Raw genomic sequence first — 21,427 nt, 5'->3', positions numbered from 1 at the left:
GTGTTGTCTTAAAGGGCGCTGTGTTGTTAGTGGTGCTGTATGTTTTAGGGGTGCTGTTTTGTGTTAGGGGCACTGAGTTATGTTAAGGGGCGCTCTGTTATGTTAGGGGTGCTGTGTTATGTTAAAGGGCGTTGTGTTATTAGGGGTGATGTGTGTTTTAGGGGTTCTGTGTTGTGTTATGTTAGGGGTGCTGTGTTGTGTTAAGGGGTGCTGTGTTATGTTAGGGCTGCTGTGTTGTGTTAAGGGGTGCTGTGTTATGTTAGGGCTGCTGTGTTGTGTTAAGGGGTGCTATGTTATGTTAGGTGTGCTGTGTTATGTTAGAGGTGCTGTGTTATGTTAGGGGTGCTGTGTTGTGTTAAGGGGTGCTGTGTTGTGTTAAGAGATGCTGTGTTATGTTAAGGGGTGTAGTGTTATGTTAGGGGTGCTGTGTTGTGTTAAGGGGTGCTGTGTTATGTTAGAGGTGCTGTGTTGTGTTAAGGGGCGCTGTGTTATTAGGGGTGCTGTGTTGTGTTAAGGGGTGCTGTGTTATGTTAGAGGTGCTGTGTTGTGTTAAGGGGCGTTGTGTTATTAGGGGTGCTGTGTGTTTCAAGGGCGCTGTTAGGGGTGCTGTGTGTTTTAGGGGCGCTGTGTTGTGTTAGGGGCACTGTGTTATGTTAAGGGGTGCTGTGTTATGTTAGGGGTGCTGTGCTGTTAGGGATGATGTGTGTTTTAGGGGTGCTGTGTTGTGTTAAAGGGTGCTGTGTTGTTAGGGTTGCTGTGTTATGTTTGGGGTGCTGTGTTATGTTAGGGGTGCTGTGTTGTGTTAAGGGGCGCTGTGTTATTAGGGGTGCTGTGTGTTTCAAGGACACTGTTGTTAGGGGTGCTGTGTGTTTTAGGGGCGTTGTGTTGTGTTAGGGGCGCTGTGTTATGTTAGGGGCGCTGTGTTGTTAGGGGTGCTGTGTGTTTGAAGGGCGCTGTAGTTAGGGGTGCTGTGTGTTTTAGGAGCACTGTGTTGTGTTAGGCGCACTGTGTTATGTTAAAGGGTGCTGTGTTATGTTAGGGGCACTGTGTTATGTTAAGGGGCGCTGTGTTATGTTAGGGGTGCTGAGTTATGTTAGGGGCGCTGTGTTGTGTTAAAGGGTGCTGTGTTATGTTAGGGGCGCTGTGTTGTTAGGGGTGCTGTGTGTTTCAAGGGTGCTGTTGTTAGGGGTGCTGTGTGTTTTAGGGGTGCTGTGTTGTGTTAAGGGATGCTGTGTTATGTTTGGGGCGCTGTGTTATGTTAAGGGGCGCTGTGTTATGTTAGGGAACCTGTGTTGTGTTAAGGGGTGCTGTGTTATGTTAAGGGGTGCTGTGGTATGTTAAGGGGTGCTGTGATGTAAAGGTGAAAAGAGGACACTGTGGGACTTCTTTAAAGAGGAGACTGTGATGTAGAGGGGACTACAGTGTGAAAGGTCATAGATCACAATGTACCGGGGGACTGCGATGTGTTATATCTCTAAGGAGATTCGGACCTCTGCTGGAAGGAAATTTTGCTGAGCGGACCTCCGTAAATTTGAATTCAAGACCCCTGTTCTAAAGGAACTCTAGGGCTCCACAGAACCCTGTTGGAGAAAGGCTATTTTGCTACATTTAGTTTGTTGTGAAATGAATGCCAAATGTGAACATTGCTTGTGGTAGTGAACTCTTTTTTGCTACTTGCACCTACAGGTAATCTTATAATAAAGCTTGCCCGTAGGTAAGATGCATGTCTCCTAAACGTGCGCCGATCAGGGGATATTCCAGTGAGCAGCTGCTGGTGACGTCACTGGCGCATCCACTCTGAAGGACTATTCATGCCGTCCCTTCAGAGCTCTGTGCCGTGGCTGTGGCCCCTGTGCGCATGCACATGGAGTGACGTCAATGCTGCATTCAAACAGCCAGAACCCGCGAACCCCAAAGGAAGACCGGGTGAAGATAGAAGCCCAGTCGCAGTGATAGTGCTCCGCTGGAGGGCTTAGTTTCAAGGTAAGTCTCTCATAATGTGCTGGGTATTCGATGCATACTAGCACATTAATATTTTACCTTGCAGGAAGTTTATTTTTATTGGAAGAAGTATACTACCGCTTTAAAGTGATTGTAAAGACTATTTTTTTTAAATAATAAACAGGTTGATACTTACCTGCTGTGTGCAATGCAGTCACACTGAACAGCCCCAAACCTCCTCTTCTGGGGTCCCCCGCTGGTGTTCTTGGGATTCCTTGTCTTGGTGTGACCCCATAGCAAGCTGTTTGCTATGGGGGTGCACCTGCAGGTTTGCTCCCGAGCTGCACTGCCTGTGTCCACAGACACAGAGAGCATGGCTCAGCCTTGCCCCATTATTAAAGGATTTTACTGACAGCAGTTAAAGCCAATGGCTTCTGCTGCCCCAGCCTGTGGGAGTGGGGAGAGCAGCTACAGAAGGGCACAGCTCTGGATCGAGTGAGTAGTCAGGTGCATATAAGGTGGGAATGAGGGGCATACTGCTACCTAAACAATTTTTACTTTAATGCAAGGAAAGCATTAAAGTGTTACTAAACCCAGGACCCTGCATTCACTATATCCGTTCATTCTGCCATCCCTCTCTGCCAATCCCTCCACTGGGTTCCCATTGCCCAACGAATAAAATTCAAAACATTAACAATAACATATAAAGCCATTTATAACTCTGCCGCAAATCACATCACCAATCTGGTCTCCAAATATCACCAAAATCGTACTCTCCGCTCCTCCCATGACCTCCTGCTCTCTAGATCCCTTGTCTTATCCTCCCATGCTTGTCTCCTGTACTTTTCCAGAGCCTCCTCCATCCTCAGGAACTCTCTACCCCAATCTATCCGACTATTGCCTACTCTGCCCACTTTTTGGCGATCTCTGCAAACCTATCTCTTCAGGGAAGCCTATCCTGCCCTCAGCTAATAACGGAATCTTCTATTCCTCCTATCAGTTTATCCCCCACAGTTATTACCTTTTGTAACACTAGCCGCTCCCTATTAGACTGTAAGCTCCAAGGAGCAGGGTCCTCCTAACCCTCTTGTATTTAACTGTATTATTGGTGTATTGTCTCCCTTTATATTGTAAAGTGCTGAGCAAACTGTTGGTGATATATAAATTCTGTATAATAATAATAATATACAGTTGCAAGAAAAAGTATGTGAACCCCTTGGGATTACGTGGAGTTTTGCATGAATTGGGCATAAAATGTGCTCTGAACGTCATCTAAGTCACAACAATAGAAGAACACAGTCTGCTGAACATAATACTACACAAACATTAGATGTTGCCATGGTTTAATTGCACATAACATGTAAACATTCACAGTGCAGGGAGGAAAATGTATGTGAGGCCCTAGCTTAATGACTTCTCCCAGAGCTAATTGGAGCCAGGAGTGAGTCAACCTTGACTCCAATCAGTGTGATGATATTGGATGTGTTGCTGACAGCTATCCTGCCTTTAAAAAACACACACCTGTTTTGGGTTTACTGGTTTCAAGAAGCACTGTCTGATGTGAACCATGCCTCGCAGAAAAGAGCTCTCAGAAGACCTACAATCAAGAATTGTTGACTTGCATGAAGCTGGAAAGGGTTACAAAAGTATCTCCAAAAGCCTTGATGTTCATGTGTCCACGGTAAGACAGACTGTCTACAAATGGAGAAAGTTTAGCACTGTTGCTACTCTCCCTAGGCGTGGTCGTCCTGTAAAAATGACTGCAAGAGCACAGCGCAGAATGCTGCATGAGGTAAAGAAGAATCCCAGAGTGTCAGCTAAAGACCTACAGAAATCTCTGGCACATGCTAACATTTTTGTTGACACATCTACAATAAGGAAAACATTAAACAAGAATGGAGTACATGGGAGGACACCACGGAGGAAGCCATTGCTGTCCAAAAAGAATATTGCAGCACGTTTGAAGTTTGAAAAAGAGCACCTGGATGTTCCACAGCACTACTGGCAAAATATACTGTGGACAGATGAAACCAAGATTGAGTTGTTCGGGAAGAACACACAACACTATGTGTGGAGAAAAAAAGGCACAGCACACCAACATCAAAACCTCACCCCCACTGTAAAACATGGCGGAGGGAGCAACATGGTTTGGGGCTGCTTTGCTGCCTCAGGGCCTGGACGGATTGTTGTCATTGATGGGAAAATAAATTCCAGAGGTTATCAAGACATTTTGCAGGAAAACGTACGACCATTTGTCCGCCAACAGAAGCTCCGCAGAGGATGGGTGATGCAACAGGACAATGACCCAAAGCATCTAAGTAATTCAACAAAACAATGGCTGCAACAGCACAGAATACGCCTTCTGGAGTGGCCCAGTCAGAGTCCTGACCTCAACCCGATTGAAATGCTGTGGCATGACCTTAAGAGAACGATTCACACCAGACATCCCAAGAATATTGCTACACTGAAACAGTTTTGTGAAGAGGAGTGGTCCAAAATTACTCCAGATCGTTGTGCAGGTCTGATCTGCAACTACAGGAAACGTTTGGTTGAGGTTATTGCTGCCAAAGGAGGGTCAACCAGTTATTAAGTCCAAAGGTTCACATACTTTTTCCTCCCTGCACTGTGAATGTTTACATGTTATGTGCAATTAAACCATGGCAACATCTAATGTTTGTGCAGTATTATGTTCAGCAGACTGTGTTCTTCTATTGTTGTGACTTAGATGACGTTCAGAGCACATTTTATGCCCAATTCATGCAAAACTCCACGTAATCCCAAGGGGTTCACATACTTTTTCTTGCAACTGTATCTGGTCTCCCACAGTACACACAACATGGAAATGCAATTATTTTAGTAAATATAAACTGCTAAATACCTTTTCTCATCAGCAGTTAGAGCAGTCTTGTGACTTCTATCAGTATTCAGCAGAGCACTAGCTAAAGCTTGTAGGAGGAGTTTTCTTTCTGCTCTAGGAGGATGCAAAACCCCTGACCTCTATCTGGGCAGTGCTGATTGTCCCTGTGCTGATCACATGTACTCTCCCAAAAAAAAAAAAAAGAACCTCTCTAGCAATACAACACACCAAACTGAGCATGTGAAAAATGCCTACGGTTCAGTCTGTCTTATCAGGAGATCAGATGTGGTCGCTTGAAAAAGGGGAGGAACAGAGGAGATAGAATCAAACGGTCTTTTTACACAATGCAGAGGATTAACCCCTTAGGTTCCACAGTGAGTATAACAAGCATGCTTTACTGCATATACAGACTGATTTTACTGTTGTGTTTAGGAACACCTTAAGATACACGTTTTAGCTTTAGAACCACTTTAACTAATTTGCCTGAATTCACAAACCTTGAAGGCAAGAGAACGGATCTTTCTTTTAGCCACATGAATGTAATGATCAAATCCTGAAAATAACTCACTTTGTAATAAGAAATCTTTTTATCCTGGTGTGTTAGCTTTGTCGTTTGATCTTATAGATGTAAACAAGAAGAAAGAGAAGAGATTTCTTTTCAATAACAAACAGGTTAAACAAATATAGGAAATAGAGCTAGGCATAATAGAGAGGACTGCTGATCAGATCCACCAGTGAAATGATGTTACCATTGAGCTGTCCTCATTGTCCCTACACACACTTGTCACAATCCCTTTACTGGAACATGCCAGGGAAGAGGAAAAAATAGAAGATGTAACATAAACAGAGAAGTCACAGGATGACTTTCCCTGGAATATTCTGTCATCAGGATCCCAAAGCTTGCTTCAAGTGTCCATTTTAACCCTAAGGGTCACAATACATGTGACAATTTGACCGTACAATCAACTTTAGATCTACCAAAACTATGTAATATGAGGACGTACCTAAACTATGCAATCCATTTGTATCCAACTAGGCAGGACCTTGTATTACATAGTAGTTCTTAAGCCTACGGCTCACATTACAATCTGATTGTACAATTTGCTTTAGATCTACCAACAGCTAAGTAGTATTAGTAGTTGGATACAGATCGATTGGAAGGATGAGGCAAGTCCTCATTTTACATAGTTTTGGTAAAACTTCTGATGGCCACACATGCTTCAACTTTATTTTCTGATCGATGTGCAATTTGATCAAAGTGATCAAATAGCCATAACTACCCTTACAACTGATTTAGGCCCAACCAAGTTGATAGGTTTGGGCAGAGAACGATTGATCATTTTGCATCAATTGGCAGCAGTAGAATTATATGGTCAGAAATTCTTTCAAATCGATATGATTATGAGGCTGTCTGGTGGAAACAGAGATATAATCAATAACTTGCGTTTGTTTCTTCCAACTATTATTTATTTATTTAAGGTATTTATATAGAGCCATCAATTTACGCAGCGCTTTACCTATATATTGTACATTCACATCAGTCCCTAACCCTCAAGGGGCGTACAATCTAAGGTCACTAACTCACATTCATACATACACATCCTAGGGCCAATTTAGACAGGAGCCAATTAACCTACCAGCATGTCTTTGATCGAAATCCATTTTCCTGTCTGTGGCATATTGATTGATTGTGTTGTCGACTGTCAATCAATTATTTCTATCAGGGGAGATCAGTTGGCAAACAAATCAATCACTTATCAAAGCATGTATGACCACTGTAATTGTTATGGTATTCAAATTGTGCCTTCAGATTGGAATGTGTGTGATGACCCTAAAAGATTGGCTGAAATTTATACAGGATATAAATTCCAAGGGGATGTAAACCTGGAAGGAAATCAGGACAGTCAGGCAAAGGGAACCCCTCTTTGTAACTATGGCATAGAGCAATTGGTGGGCCTCCCGTTCTGTGAAGGTGGTATGCACAGAGCCCCTTCTTGTTGGTAGAGAAGCTTGTTTAATGGATGTCACTCACACTTTAATAGACTAATGATTTCTTTTCTGCTCACTCTTTTATGATAGTTGACAACCCATTCAATTGGTATGTCACATACAGGGAAGTAGATTTCGATCGATAGTTGGAAGACCAGATCATAAATGATCAATTGTATCGCTTTTTTCACCATGTAATCTCATAATCTAATGATCAATTGTATCTCTTTTTTCACCATATAATCTAATGATCAATTGTATCTCTTTTTTCACCATGTAATCTCATAATCTAATGATCAATTGTATCTCTTTTTTCACCATGTAATCTCAAAATCTAATGGACTGAAATCAAATCAAATTAAATCAAATGAATGAACAAAACATATCAGTACATAATCGATGCAACATGATTGATCACTTTCCACCCTGGTCACTCGACTCTGTTTGATCCAATCCAATCTAAATTAATGGAAAGGGAAGTTTTGACAGTTTGCTGAGATGATTGATTGGATAATAAATAATAAAAGTGTATGGCCACCATTACATGTATGCGTTCATGGGGAGTGTTGTGACGATGTGTGGTGACAGTACATGGTAAGTAATGAATCATCCTGCTGTGGTTTTGATGGTAGCAGTGCACGGTAGGTAGATAGTGAGTTATGGTGCTCTATGCATTGTGGCAGTGCATGGTAGGTAGGTAGGTAGGTAGGTAGGTAGGAAGGTAGTGATCATGCTGTGTACATGGAGGCAGAGCATGGAAGGTAGGTAGCAATCATGCTGTGTACATGGTGGCAAGGCACAGTAGGTAGGATCATGCTGTGTACACAGTGGCAAGGCACGGTAGGGATCATGCTGTGTACATGGTTGCAGGGCACGGTAGGTAGTATTCATGCTGTGTGGTAGGCATGGTGGCAGGGCACAGTAGGTAGGATAATGGTGTGTACACAATGGCAAGGCACGGTAGGTAGGGATCATGCTCTGTACATGGTGGCAGGGCACAGTAGGTTGGTAGGTAGGTGGGGATTATGCTGTGTACATGGTGGCAGGGCACGGTTGTTAGGTAGGCAGGCAGGTAGGGATCATGCTGTGTACATGGTGGCAGGGCACAGTAGGTAGGTGGGTAGGTAGGTAGGGATCATGCTCTGTACATGGTGGCAGGGCCCGGTAGGTAGGTGGGGATCATGCTGTGTACATGGTGGCAGGGCATGGTTGGTAGGTAGGTGGGGATTATGCTGTGTACATGGTGTTAGGGCATGGTAGGTAGATAGGTGGGGATTATGCTGTGTACATGGTGGCAGCGCACCGTAGGTAGGAAGGTGGGGATTATGCTGTGTACATGGTGACAGGGCACCGTAGGTAGATAGGGATCATGCTGTGTACACGGTAGCAAGGCATGATAGGTAGGTAGGTATTGATTATGCTGTGTACATGGTGGCAGGGCACGGTAGGTAGGTAGGGATCGTGCTGTGTACATGGTGGAAGGGCACGGTAGGTAGGTGGGGATCATGCTGCGTACATGGTGATAGGGCACGGTAGGTAGTATTCATGCTGTGTGGTAGGCATGGTGGAAGGGTGCGGTAGGTAGGGATCATGCTTTGTACACAGTGGCAAGGAATGATAGGTAGGTAGGGATCATGCTGTGTACATGGTAGCAGGGCATGGTAGGTAGGAATCGTTGCCATGTACATGGTGGCAGGGCACAGTAAGTAAGCAGGAATTGTGCTGTGTACATGGTGGCAGGGCACGGTAGATAGGGAAAGTGTTGTGTACATGGTAGCAGGGCACGGTAGGTAGGTAGGAAGGCAGGTAGGTAGAGATCATGCTGTGTATATTGTGGCATGGCACAGTAGGTAGGTATGGATTATGCTGTGTACATAGTGGCAGGGCATGGTAGTTAGGTGGGGATCATGCTGTGAACACAGTGGCTAGACACAGTAGGTAGGTAGGGATCGTGCTGTGTACTTGGTGGCCGGACACGGTAGGTAATAAGGTAGGTAGGGATCATACTGTATACATGGTGTCAGGACACAGTAGGCAGGTGGGTAGGTAGGTGGGAATCATGCTGTGTACATGGTGGAAGGGCACAGTAGATAGGTAGCTGGGGATCATGCCGTGTACACAGTGGCAAGACATGGTCGGTAGGTATGTGGGGATCATGCTGTGTACATGGTGGCAGGGCATGGTAGGTGGGGATCATGCTGTGTACATAGTGGCTAGACACGGTAGGTGGGGGTCATGTTGTGTACATGGTGGCAGGGCACGGTAGGTAGGTAGGCAGGCAGGTAGGGATCATGCTGTGTACATGGTGGCAGGGCACAGTAGGCAGGTAGGTAGGTAGGTGGGGATCATGCTGTGTACACAGTGGCAAGACATGGTAGGTAGGTGGGGATCATGCTGTGTACATGGTGGCTGGGCACAGTAGGTAGGTGGGAAGGTAGGTGGGGATTATGCTGTGTACATGGTGTCAGGACACAGTAGGTAGGTGGGGATTATGCTGTGTAAATGGTGTCAGGACACGGTAGGTAGGTGGGGATTATGCTGTGTACATGGTAGCAGAGCACATTAAGTAGGTAGGTGGGGATCCTGCTGTGTACATGGTAACAGGACACAGTAGGTAGGTAGGTATCATGCTGCGTACATGGTGGCAGGGCACGGTAGGCAGGTAGGTGGGGATCATGCTGTGTACATGGTGGCAGGACACGGTAGGTAGGCAGGTAGGTGGGGATCATGCTGTGTACATGGTGGCAGGACACGGTAGGTAGGCAGGTAGGTGGGGATCATGCTGTGTACATGGTGGCAGGACACGGTAGGTAGGCAGGTAGGTGGGGATCATGTTGTGTACATGGTGGCAGGGCACGGTAGGTGGGTAGGCAGGTAGGTGGGGATCATGTTGTGTACATGGTGGCAGGGCACTGTAGGTGGGTATCCAGGTAGGTGGGGATCGTGCTGTGTACATGGTGGCCGGGCACGGTAGGTGGGTAGGAAGGTAGGTGGGGAGTGATGGTGCTCCGTACATGTGCTGCCCCCTAGTCCCCGTCCATGTGTGAATGATAGGCGGAGGGTGGCCGATGAGCGGGGGTTGTAGAAGGTGGGTGACCCCCTGTGCCAGGTGGTGACCCCATTACCTGATGAGTATGGAGACCCCCACATCCTCGCAGTTGGCATAGATCCGCTCCCAGGTCTCCTTGATGATCCCCTTCTCGGTGTCCGTTATCTCCTCGGCTCTCTCCCAGCGCTCAGTGTCATTCTCCTCTTGGACTTTCTCCATGGAGCCGTCAGGATGCGATGTCACACACACACGGAGATGTCGGGGGTGTCGGGTGTCGGGGTCCGGGCTGTGCACAGAGCCTCTAGTAGTCGGCGCTCACAGCTCTGTCCATATTATGCTGCGTGTGAATGGCAGCCCGCACACAAACTGAGCAAAAGTAAGATATTTCAAGGCATTGTCACAATGCTCAGAGCCAATCTCCCGTCCCACCTCTCCCCCCTCCTCTCCTTCTCTTTCCTTCTGTCCCTGCCTTCTCCCCTCCCCTTTTCACCTTCTCTTTCTTAACTCTTTCTTCTTGTCCTCCCTTCTCCCCATCCGCCAGCATGCTCACAGTGTCACCCCTTCCATTCACCTCCACCCCTCTGCATCAGTCCTGTAGGTTCTGATCATCCCATCCCCCCCACATTGCTTTCTCATGTCTATGCTTACCTGTCAACTACCTTCCAATCCCCTCCATGCCATATACTGTGTCTACCTGATAAAAGAGAGAGGGAGAGCCAAACCATGGTCCCAAGGGGGTCGGGACCCTTTATTGGTGTTATTATAGGAAGGTAAGAGACAGCCAACACATATCAGAGAGTCAACGATAAAAGACATCGCGCCAGACTATTGTCCAATATCCTTTATTATTAATATTATTATTGCTATTATTATTATTATTATCATTATTATTGCTCTTATTATTACTATTATTATTACTATTATTATTACTACTACTATTATTGCTATTATTAATATTATTACTACTACTACTATTATTACTATTATTATTATTATTACTACTACTATTATTATTACTACTACTACTATTATTATTACTATTATTATTGCTATTATTATTATTACTATTATTATTATTACTACTACTATTATTATTACTACTACTACTATTATTATTACTATTATTATTGCTATTATTATTATTACTATTATTATTATTACTACTACTATTATTATTACTACTATTATTACTACTACTATTATTTCTATTATTATTATTATTACTATTATTATTGCTATTATTAGTACTATTATTGTTACTACTACTACTATAATTTCTGTTATTACTATTATTCTTATTACTATTATTATTACTATTATTACAACTACTACTATTATTTCTATTATCATTATTATTGTTCTTATTATTATTACTTTTATTATTATTGCTGTTATTATTACTACTACGGTTATTATTATTATTATTATTATTAATATTATTATTATTATCATTATTATTTCTATTACTATTATCACAGGAAGATAATTGGTAGTCAATGGTGTTTATTTATTAAAGCTGGAGAGTGGAAAGTCAGGCTCACTTCTGCATAGAAACCAATCAGCTTCTGGGTTTTATTGCCAAAGCGTAATTGAACAAGCTGAAGTTAGAAGCTGATTGGTTTCTATGCAGAAGTGAGCCTGATTTTCCACTCTCCAGCTTTAATAAATAAACCCCCCAGTGTGTATCAGTGAGAGCACCAAATGATCTTCTCAAGAGTCCAAGAACCTTTATAGTTATAACCTGTAGCAAGTAAAAGAAAAAAAATCCAATGCATTTCAGGGGCCAAACAATAAGATAGAGAGCACCAAACAATTGTCCAAATCCTTCACTTTTACCATAGGATAAGAGAAAGACAATGTGTATCAGTGAGAGCACCAAATGATCTTCTCAAGAGTTCAAGAGCCTTTTTTAGTTATTACCTCAAGATTTTAAAAAAATCCAATGCGTTATAGGGGGCCAATGATAAATTAGAGAGCACCAAACAATTGTCTAAAATCCTTTACTGTTTTTGTCACAGAAAGATAATATACAGCCAATGTGTTTAATTGAGAACACCAAATGATCTTCTCAAGAGTTCAAGAACCCTTTTAGGTATTACCTCAGCAAGGTAAACAAAGAAAACAACACATTTCAGGGGGCCAATGATAAAACAGAGAGCACCAAACAATTGTCCAAAATCCTTTACTGTTGTTATCACAGAAAGATAATATACAGCCAATATGTATCAGTGGGCGCACCAAATAATCTACTCTAGAGTCCAAGAACTTTTATAGGTATTACCTCAGGAATGTAAAAATAATACAATGCATTTCAGGAGCCAACAATAGAAGAGCGAACACCAAACAATCATCCAAAATCTTTTACTATTATTATCACAGGAAGAGAATAGATGGCAATGTTTATCAGTGAGAGCACCAAACAATATTCTCAAAAGTCCAAGAACCCTTTTTAGTAATTACATCAGGATGGTAAAAATAGTCCAACACATTTCAAGGGGCCAACTGTAAAGAGAGAGTACTAAAGGATCATCTCAATCGTCTGAGATCCTTTATTGGTATGATCACAGAAGTGATAGCCAACGCTTATCAGGGGGCCAACAATAAAATAGAGAACACCAAATGATCAGCTCAATGGAACAAGTTCCTTTATTAATAAATAATCCAAAGTGCAGCGCTAAATCTTAAATAATAAATATATAAATAAATATATAAATACGTGCTAAAAATCTGTGCAAATGTGCAAATAAAATAACGTGCAACACGTGTATTCCCACCGGGAATATTAAAAGTGTTCAAAGTGATCACAACCAATAATTCAAAAATCACTCCAAATATAAATCATCAAAAGATAAGTCCAAATGAATGTCCAAAAAACTTTCAATCTTCATGCATGTGATGACAAGTGTCCACACTATGTGAATCCAAACAGTGGCTACAGTGGCCCCTCACCTCCTTACATAGACCCCACAGGGCCAGCTCGCCTTAGGATAAAACACCACTCTGATGAATCACCAGATCCTCCCCAGAGTCATAAACTTTATCAGCAGCTTCCTCCTCGGTTCATATATGGACAGAAAGCTTACATAGTGTAAAACTGTATTTATTCATTCTATATACAAATAAGAATGTCCACTCACATTATAATCTTCAATAACAGGCTCCTCTACCACATGCTATGAATGCCTTGCATGGGTATTTAATATAGGGGTTTCAGATATGGCCGCCACGCCGGAAATGACGTCACCGCGCTCCCAGAATCCTCCTCGCGTACCGACGCGTTGCGTCACGATAGACACGTGACTTCCTCAGGGTGGACGTTTCAGGGCCAGTGTTAAAATAGAGAACAACAAAGGATCGTTTCAATAATCTGAGATCCTTTATTGTTATTATCACAGGAATAATAGACAGCCAATGTGTATCAGGGGGGCTTACAATAAAATAGAGAGTGTCAAATGATCAGCTCAACAGTTCAAGTTCCTTTATTATTATCTCATGAAGGTAATAGACATTCAATGTAATTCAGGGAACTAAAAAAAAAGAGAGAGCACCAAACCATTTTCTCAAGAGTCCAAATTCCTTTATTGATAGCATCACATGAAGATATAAGGCAGCCAACGCATTTCAGAGGGCCAATGATAAAAGGGAGAGAGCACTAAACAATTGTCTCAATTGTCCAAGATGCTTTATTGTTATTGGCAAAATGGCAATGGACAGCCAATACATAGCAGGGGGCAGTGATAAAAAAAGAGAGAGCGGCAAATAATCCTCCCAAGAGTCCAAGATTCTTTATTGTTACTATGACAGGAAAGCAAAAGACTGCCAACATGTATCAGGGGCCAACTATAAAAGAGAGAACACCAAACAATTATCTCAATTGTTCCATATCTAAAACACGTGAAAAAAGTTTGTCGTACTTGCAATTATTTGTTAATGACACCCCAAATGCGGACAACAAAAGTGCTCTATCTTTGACCATTAGCCCCCTGAATTGCGTTGGATGCAGTGTGGTAAAAAAAAAAAGTGCAAAGCTCAATGCCCGAAAAGGTGTGGGAGCTTCTTTTGGCATGTTTGTTGCATGTAGGGCAGTCCATTCAAGTGATTGGGCTGCCCTATGCATGTTGCGGGAAAACACTGGAAACATGCACATATACAAGAAGCGCATATGTGAATGGGGCCTTTTTGTAATTTATTTTTTTTAAAAAACATCCAACCCATTTAATGGGGATAATGATAAAAGATAAAGCACCAAATGAATGTCTCAAAAGTCCGAGATCCTTTATTGTTTTTATAACATGGAAATAATAGGCACCCAGCACGTATTGGGAGCCAGTGATGAAAGTGGGAGCACCAGACTATCATTTTAATAGTCCAAGATCCTTTATAGTTATTATCTCAGGAAGGTGAAAAAAAAGTAAATGCATTTCAGGGGGCCAACGATAAAAGATAGAGCACCAAATGAATGTCTCAAGAGTCCAAGATTCTTTATTGTTATTATAACATGAAAGTAATAAGCACCTAGCACATATTGGGAGCCAGTGATTGTAACAGAACCAACCCAGACTGCGCTTGAGTACTTCCGTTAGACTACCGCTTCCCCGTCCGAACACTGACAACAGACACCACAGCCGACTATACAAGACTTGATGTCACCCGTCTTGAAGTACACCAGGAGGTAGACTACTTTATTTGAACACAGATACAAGATATATACACTTAGGGGACAATCCCCCCCCCCTGCATAATGACACAGGGCGGGGCAATCTACATTTAGTAACAAGAGACACACAGGTATTCAAACTTCACACCAGCAGACAGTCCCATCAGGAGGGAAGGCTGCTGGAGACCCCCCCCCCCCACTAAGCTAATACACATAAACACATACATCCCATAATAGTTTGCTCCCAAACCAGACAAATAATAGAACAATGGGATGCAGCCACATGACATTAAACAATCAACAGCCCCCCTCATCTCCTAAACATGTCTAGACAGTCTGAGACAAAGCCCATACAATATTAGGACAGATCACCCTGTACCCCTAACAGGCACAGGGTGTTTTACACATTAGAGGGATATGGGGAGCTGAGACAGGGGTCTCCCCACCTCTCCAAAGTGAGCTGGGTTCCATGGGCCCCCCACCCAAAGTGACTCCCGTCACAGTGATGAAAGTAGGAGCACCAAACATTCGTCTCAATAGACCAAGATCCTATATAGTTATTATCATAGGATAGTAATAGATGTCCAACACATTTCAGGGGGCCAATGATAAAAGAGAGAGTGCTGAAATGATTGTCTCAAAAGTCCAAGAACCTTTATTGGTATTATAACATGGAGGTAATAGGCAGCTAACAGATATTAGGAGGCCAACGATGAAGGTGAAAGGTGAAACAATCGTCTCAAGAGTCCAAGATCCTACTGTACATTGTTATCACTTGAAGGTAATAAGCAGTCAACGCATTTCAGGAGGGCAATGATGAAAGAAAGTGGACCAAATGATCATCTCAAGAGTCCAAAAATCTTTGTTGTTGTTATTTATTACATGTATTTCTATAATCACAATTTACATATTTTACATTTGCATCAGTCCCTGCCTCAAGGAGCTTACAATCTAAGCTGGCCAGACACATATAGATCATTTTAGTGGATTCCTCCATCCACATTATGCAGCAGAGATAAGCAAATCTCTCGTTGCAGCTATTGTGTTTAATCTTTTCCTACCTTTACAACAACTTTAAATGCACCTTAACCCCTTTTCTCTTGCCTCCTCCCCCATCCCTATTACACTTTTGCTATATATATATATATATATATATATATTTTTTTTTTTTTTAAGGGAAATACCTTATTTTCCTTAAAGTGGAACTTTAGATTTAAAAAAATGCTTTGGCTCTTCTAAAGTTACCTACCTGCCTGTCTGCCCCTGTACAGTGAGCCATGCATGCGCAGCTCCTTGTACAAATTTGACAATGCCAAATTTGCCTGAACTCCTGTGCATGCGAGGAAACAACGTCATCCTGACCTGGCCAGTGACAGCTGCCAGCAATTGAGACCTGGAAGCTGGCCGCCTGAAGATGTCAGTGGCTGGGTGTGGAGCAATGGGAAGCCGCATCTCTGGAGCCGAGTATAGTTCCACTTTAAATCCATGTCCTTTATCCTCACCTAAGTGAAGATGATGTACCCTGACCCGTACCCTGACCCTGTGACTGCACACACATACTGCAGGTCACTACAGGAGCCCTTGCAACATGTCTGCACATGCACAAGATCTTGCGAACTGCCTTCTGGGATTTCTACATCACACATCCCAGGAGACAGTTTGTGGAATATCACACATGCACAGAATTATTGCAGGGTCTTGGTCAGTTTTCTGGCAGGGCCCAGGGTTCTAGATCTCAATTCAAGATGGCAGTGTAGGGAGGACTATCTCTGTAAGCAAGGCAACACTTAACTTCATGAACTAGTAAGTATGTTTTTTGGTTTCATCCAGGGACAGGTATTAGGAATAGAAATGTTTATTTTTGATAGTATGGGTGGAGTTCCTCTTTAAGGACCTTAGCTCATATGCATACATACAAGGAACAGGTTGGACAGCAGCCGATTCATCTACTAGCATGTCTGTGGAGTTTGGGAGGAAACCAGAGTTCCCAGAAGAAACCCATGCAAGCACAGGAAGAACATGCAAACTCCATGCAGATAGTGTACCCGGGACCCCAGTACTGCAAGGCAAGAGTGCTAACTATTAAGCCACTGTGTAACAACAGGAAAGTAAAAGACAGTCAATGTGTTACCAGGGGCCAACACATTGGCTGACTTTTATGATAATAACAACTAGAGATGAGCGAATTATTCAAAAATTCGATTCGGCTGATTCGCCGAATTTGCGGGAGAAATTCGATTTGATGCGAATTTAACTTATTAAAAGGGTTTCTAGGCTTCAGAGAGCCTTTATATTAGTGCAGAACACTGTACCTTTAATTTAAATGCCCTTGGAGTCTGCTGGGGAAGAGAAATAATACTGTCAGTCAGTATGACATGCAGATGAGTGCCGTCGATCTTAGAATCACCGCACACTTCACTCATTTGGGCAGTCACGGGGCACGACGAAGAAGAAGAAGAAGAATGAAAAGAAGAATGAAAAGAAGAAGAATGAAAAGAAGAAGAAGAAGAATGAAAAGAAGAAGAATGAAAAGAAGAAGAATGAGAAGAAGAATGAGAAGAAGAATGAGAAGAAGAATGAAAAGAAGAATGAAAAGAAGAATGAAAAGAAGAATGAAAAGAAGAATGAGAAGAATGAAAAGAAGAATGAAAAGAAGAAGAAGCAGAATGAAAAGAAGAAGAAGAAGAATGAAAAGAAGAATGAAAAGAAGAATGAAAAGAAGAAGAAGAAGAATGAAAAGAAGAAGAATGAAAAGAAGAATGAAAAGAAGAAGAAGAATGAAAAGAAGAAGAAGAATGAAAAGAAGAATGAAAAGAAGAAGAAGAAGAATGAAAAGAAGAATGAAAAGAAGAAGAAGAAGAATGAAAAGAAGAAGAAGAATGAAAAGAAGAAGAAGAAGAATGAAAAGAAGAAGAATGAAAAGAAGAATGAGAAGAAGAATGAAAAGAAGAATGAAAAGAAGAATGAGAAGAATGAAAAGAAGAATGAAAAGAAGAAGAAGAATGAAAAGAAGAATGAAAAGAAGAAGAAGAAGAATGAAAAGAAGAAGAAGAAGAATGAAAAGAAGTATGAAAAGAAGAATTAGAAGAATGAAAAGAAGAATGAAAAGAAGAAGAAGAAGAATGAAAAGAAGAAGAAGAAGAATGAAAAGAAGAATGAGAAGAAGAATGAAAAGAAGAATGAAAAGAAGAATGAGAAGAATGAAAAGAAGAATGAAAAGAAGAAGAAGAGGAATGAAAAGAAGAAGAAGAAGAATGAAAAGAAGAATGAAAAGAAGAAGAAGAAGAATGAAAAGAAGAAGAATGAAAAGAAGAAGAAGAAGAATGAAAAGAAGAATGAAAAGAAGAAGAAGAAGAATGAAAAGAAGAAGAATGAAAAGAAGAATGAAAAGAAGAAGAAGAAGAATGAAAAGAAGAAGAAGAAGAATGAAAAGAAGAAGAATGAAAAGAAGAAGAAGAATGAAAAGAAGAAGAAGAAGAAGAATGAAAAGAAGAAGAAGAAGAAGAATGAAAAGAAGAATGAAAAGAAGAAGAAGAAGAATGAAAAGAAGAAGAAGAATGAAAAGAAGAAGAATGAAAAGAAGAATGAAAAGAAGAAGAAGAAGAATGAAAAGAAGAAGAAGAAGAATGAAAAGAAGAATGAAAAGAAGAAGAAGAATGAAAAGAAGAAGAAGAAGAATGAAAAGAAGAATGAAAAGAAGAAGAAGAAGAAGAAGAAGAATGAAAAGAAGAAGAAGAATGAAAACAAGAAGAATTCCAGTACAGCAAAAAGTGTATCTGCAGAGAGCTCCGCTATTTCTGACAGTTCTCTGACAGTTCCTTCACATTTACAGCGGTTGAAACATTGTATCTATTTATTTCCGAATAAAAACATCTGTATCCTAAATGGAAACAAATAGATACAATGTTTCAACCGCTGTAAATGAACTGTCAGAACTGTCAGAAATAGCGGAGCTCTCTGCAGTGACACTTTTGCCGGCTGATCGGGAAAAATTCGATTCGTGCACCCGAAGTTTGCTAAAATTCGGTTTCGATGCGAATCGAATTTTTCCTGATATTCGAAACGAATTCCACTTCGCCAGGTTCGATTCGCTCATCTCTAATAACAACAAAGGATCTTGGACTCCTGAGACAATCATTTGACGTTCTCTCCTCTATCGTTTCTACACGGACTTCTCAATTTAGAGTTATATATCTTTACATCTCACATTTGTAGATGGGCATTTTTGTCAAAGTTTCCATTGGAACACAGCATTGATCAATTTTCTGCCCTGGCTCATTCAAAGACGTTGACTGGAAAATCTACTTTTGTTGAGTCAGGCAATGTTAACAGGGCCACCCATGGAATGAAGAGTGTTTTTTGTATGGCTAGATTTAGACTACCCATAAACTGTCATGACACAGTCATGAAAGATTAATGAAGGCTGTCATTACTGAACTCTCCTTTGATAAATGTGAGATCCCTGGCTGACATTCTGATCCTTTGACTTCATAACTGACTAAGTCGCTGACCTGGATAGAGAAAAGAGATAAGCAGATAAGGTGGTTAGAAGTATAGTTGCAGTCCAACCACTTCTAGGGTAGCAGATCTTTCAGGCGCTAGATAAGCAGGTCAGCTCTACCATTCTTGCAGGTTTATTATGTAGCACCCCTCTAGCCAGGGGGAGCAAGTTGCTCATTTTTAGATAGAGAGGCTGAGCAGCAGCCTAGGGAAATAGTCAAGTCAAATTTGGGTCAGGGCTGAGAGGCTCTGTAGGTCAGTTCCTTGATACCTCCCCCTGCTCTAGAATCTTGAAGATGATTCTAGAAGCAGTGGGCGGGGGTGACGAAGGCACACTTATAGGACTCTAGCCAATCCCCAAGCAAGAGGCTTGGCATGGGGCCAGGGCAGCATGGCATCATTGACAACCCCAGGTGGTAAACCTGGGTGTCGCGGCGACCCCCTGTGGCAAATAATGATCTACGCAACTTCGCCACGGTTTTTACTATTTCTGTTGTTTCAAGAAAGCCAGAAAGTGTGACTGATTCTGCTCAGCAGTAAGAGAGTTCGGGTGGAAGATGTGAGGAAGGCTGCAATGCAGAAGCCTGGGAGGGATCTCAGTGAGAAGGGACCTACCTACAGGCTTGGACCTGGAAAGGAGGATCACTCAGCCTCACCAGTCCCCAGGAGGACTACTTGTAGAGCCAGGGAAGGAGCCAGTCCTGCAGCAGGCCTGAAGGCATCCACCTACCTAAACCTCCTCACAGTGTGAGAGTGAGCAATCCTACACCCCCCGGGCCAGTTAAGGGGAAAAGAGCATTCTGGTGGGAAACCTGACTAGCTCCTTTCTAAGAACTGTTCATCTTAAAGTGGCAGGCACTGGATCCCCATGTCCAGGGACTCCTCCAGACAGCTGTGTAAAGAAGAGGATTTATCTGGGGTCTGGGGTGGTATACCAGGAGTGGCTGGAAAGCTCTCCAAGAAGAGAAGTTCTGTCTTTGGACTTGTATATAGTTGCCAGGAAGTTGTCCTCACTTTACTGTTCCCTTGGGAATCCCATACACCCCTTACCCCATCCAAGTTCAATTCCCCTAATAAAACTAAAAAAAAACAAGCTCAAGGACTGTTTACTGTCTCTGGTATGCATGTCTGTGGAACATATGTGTTGCCTGGCTGTGAAAGACTATAGGGGGACACAAATCTTCAGGAACGCCTAACAATTATAATGCACATAGGGAAGAGGGGGAAATGAGCAGAGATGGCAGATAATTTCAGCGAGAATCTAATCTGTCCAGTTGATGTTCCCACCCAAGGACTATTAGCTAGTAGGCATCTGCCTGCCACCAAAGGTGAGAGATGGTGGAGAGCCATCTTACACGCTTAAAGATAGCATGAAAGAGGAAGAACAGAGGCCAGAATGATCACTGCTATGGCTAGGTCTGTGGTCTGAGGGAGCTTCAAGCACCCTTTACACTTAGAACCTCTATTCAGGACCTCTGATTAATGTAAGGGTTTGTATACACAAGCATCAAATTAGAATAAAAGATGCACTGCCATCACCAAGTGCTCCCTGGAGCCTGCTTTAGGGAATGTATATTGACCTGTACAGCTCAATACACACAAGTGCTCATTGAATGCAGTAAATTTTAATGCAGAGCGATCCTCATTCACTTCCGTAACCCCCCCCTGGGGTGGATGTGGATAGCTCTCTTCAGTGGGCCCCTACCAGGGAAAGTCTTTAATGCTGGAACAAACTAAGGCATTTATGAGGCCCTATAGTTGGTATATATAGTTGGTATCCTTGTTTCATGGCATTGACTAACTATGCAAATTTATGTAACACTGTTTGGGGGAGTTTGCATTAAAGTACTTGCTAGCCTCCGGTTTTACAAAAGGCTTCCTGAAAGGAGGGCTGTTGACTTGTTTTCAGCTATACATGTGAACATGATCATTTTAATGTAAATCAATGCATGGCAATGTATTATAAACCTTTTTTATGCACATAACGTACTTGCCACCATCTTCATTCCAGTCCCAGGGACACTGACACCACTGTCCATAGTCCAAACATAAAAAGGTGATGCTCTGACCCCAGGATGCAGCCCAAACACAGCATGGAACAGAACACATAGCCGTAGGGCTGTCCTGGCAAATCTGCTATCTATATATAGGTTTTTGTAAACTCTGTGAATGGGGGCATCCATGTCTGCAACTTAGATATGAAGGCTATATCTTATTAGTTTTCTTATCTCCGTGTACATATACCACACATTGGATGCCTTGTACTGCTCTCAGAAGGTGAAATGGAAGTAGAAAAAAGCGAATAGGAAATCTCGCCAATGGGATACAGAAAGCAAAAAGCAGGTTCTAATCTATCCATTACCAAAAAAATATTGGCTATACGTAAATGTAAAGGTTAATTTTACTTATAAAAGTTTTTTTTTCAAATGTTGGC

General features: G+C 42.2%; 1 protein-coding gene and 1 long non-coding RNA gene across 2 annotated transcripts in view; one reads left to right on the top strand and one right to left on the bottom strand.

Moving 5' to 3' along the window:
* The window catches only part of CYGB (cytoglobin), a 66,312-nt gene extending 56,057 nt beyond the window's left edge, over positions 1-10,255 (bottom strand). The window contains exon 1 of the mRNA XM_089682659.1: positions 9,913-10,255. Within this exon, the coding sequence (XP_089538785.1) occupies positions 9,913-10,055 (143 nt within the window). The 5' untranslated portion in view covers positions 10,056-10,255. The remainder of the gene's footprint in view (positions 1-9,912) is intronic.
* LOC149458144 (uncharacterized) overlaps positions 10,223-21,427 on the top strand; it is a 119,080-nt gene continuing 107,875 nt past the window's right edge. Inside the window, exon 1 of the long non-coding RNA XR_016313499.1 lies at positions 10,223-10,606. This is a non-coding gene — a long non-coding RNA (uncharacterized LOC149458144). The remainder of the gene's footprint in view (positions 10,607-21,427) is intronic.

The sequence above is a fragment of the Staurois parvus genome, unplaced genomic scaffold (assembly GCF_062004578.1).
Source record: "Staurois parvus isolate SC_StPar_1 unplaced genomic scaffold, SC_StPar_1.0 ptg000293l, whole genome shotgun sequence".
In the NCBI taxonomy this organism is placed as follows: domain Eukaryota; kingdom Metazoa; phylum Chordata; class Amphibia; order Anura; family Ranidae; genus Staurois; species Staurois parvus.
Note: the sequence above shows the minus strand (reverse complement) of the source record. Positions and strands in the feature narration are given on the sequence as shown.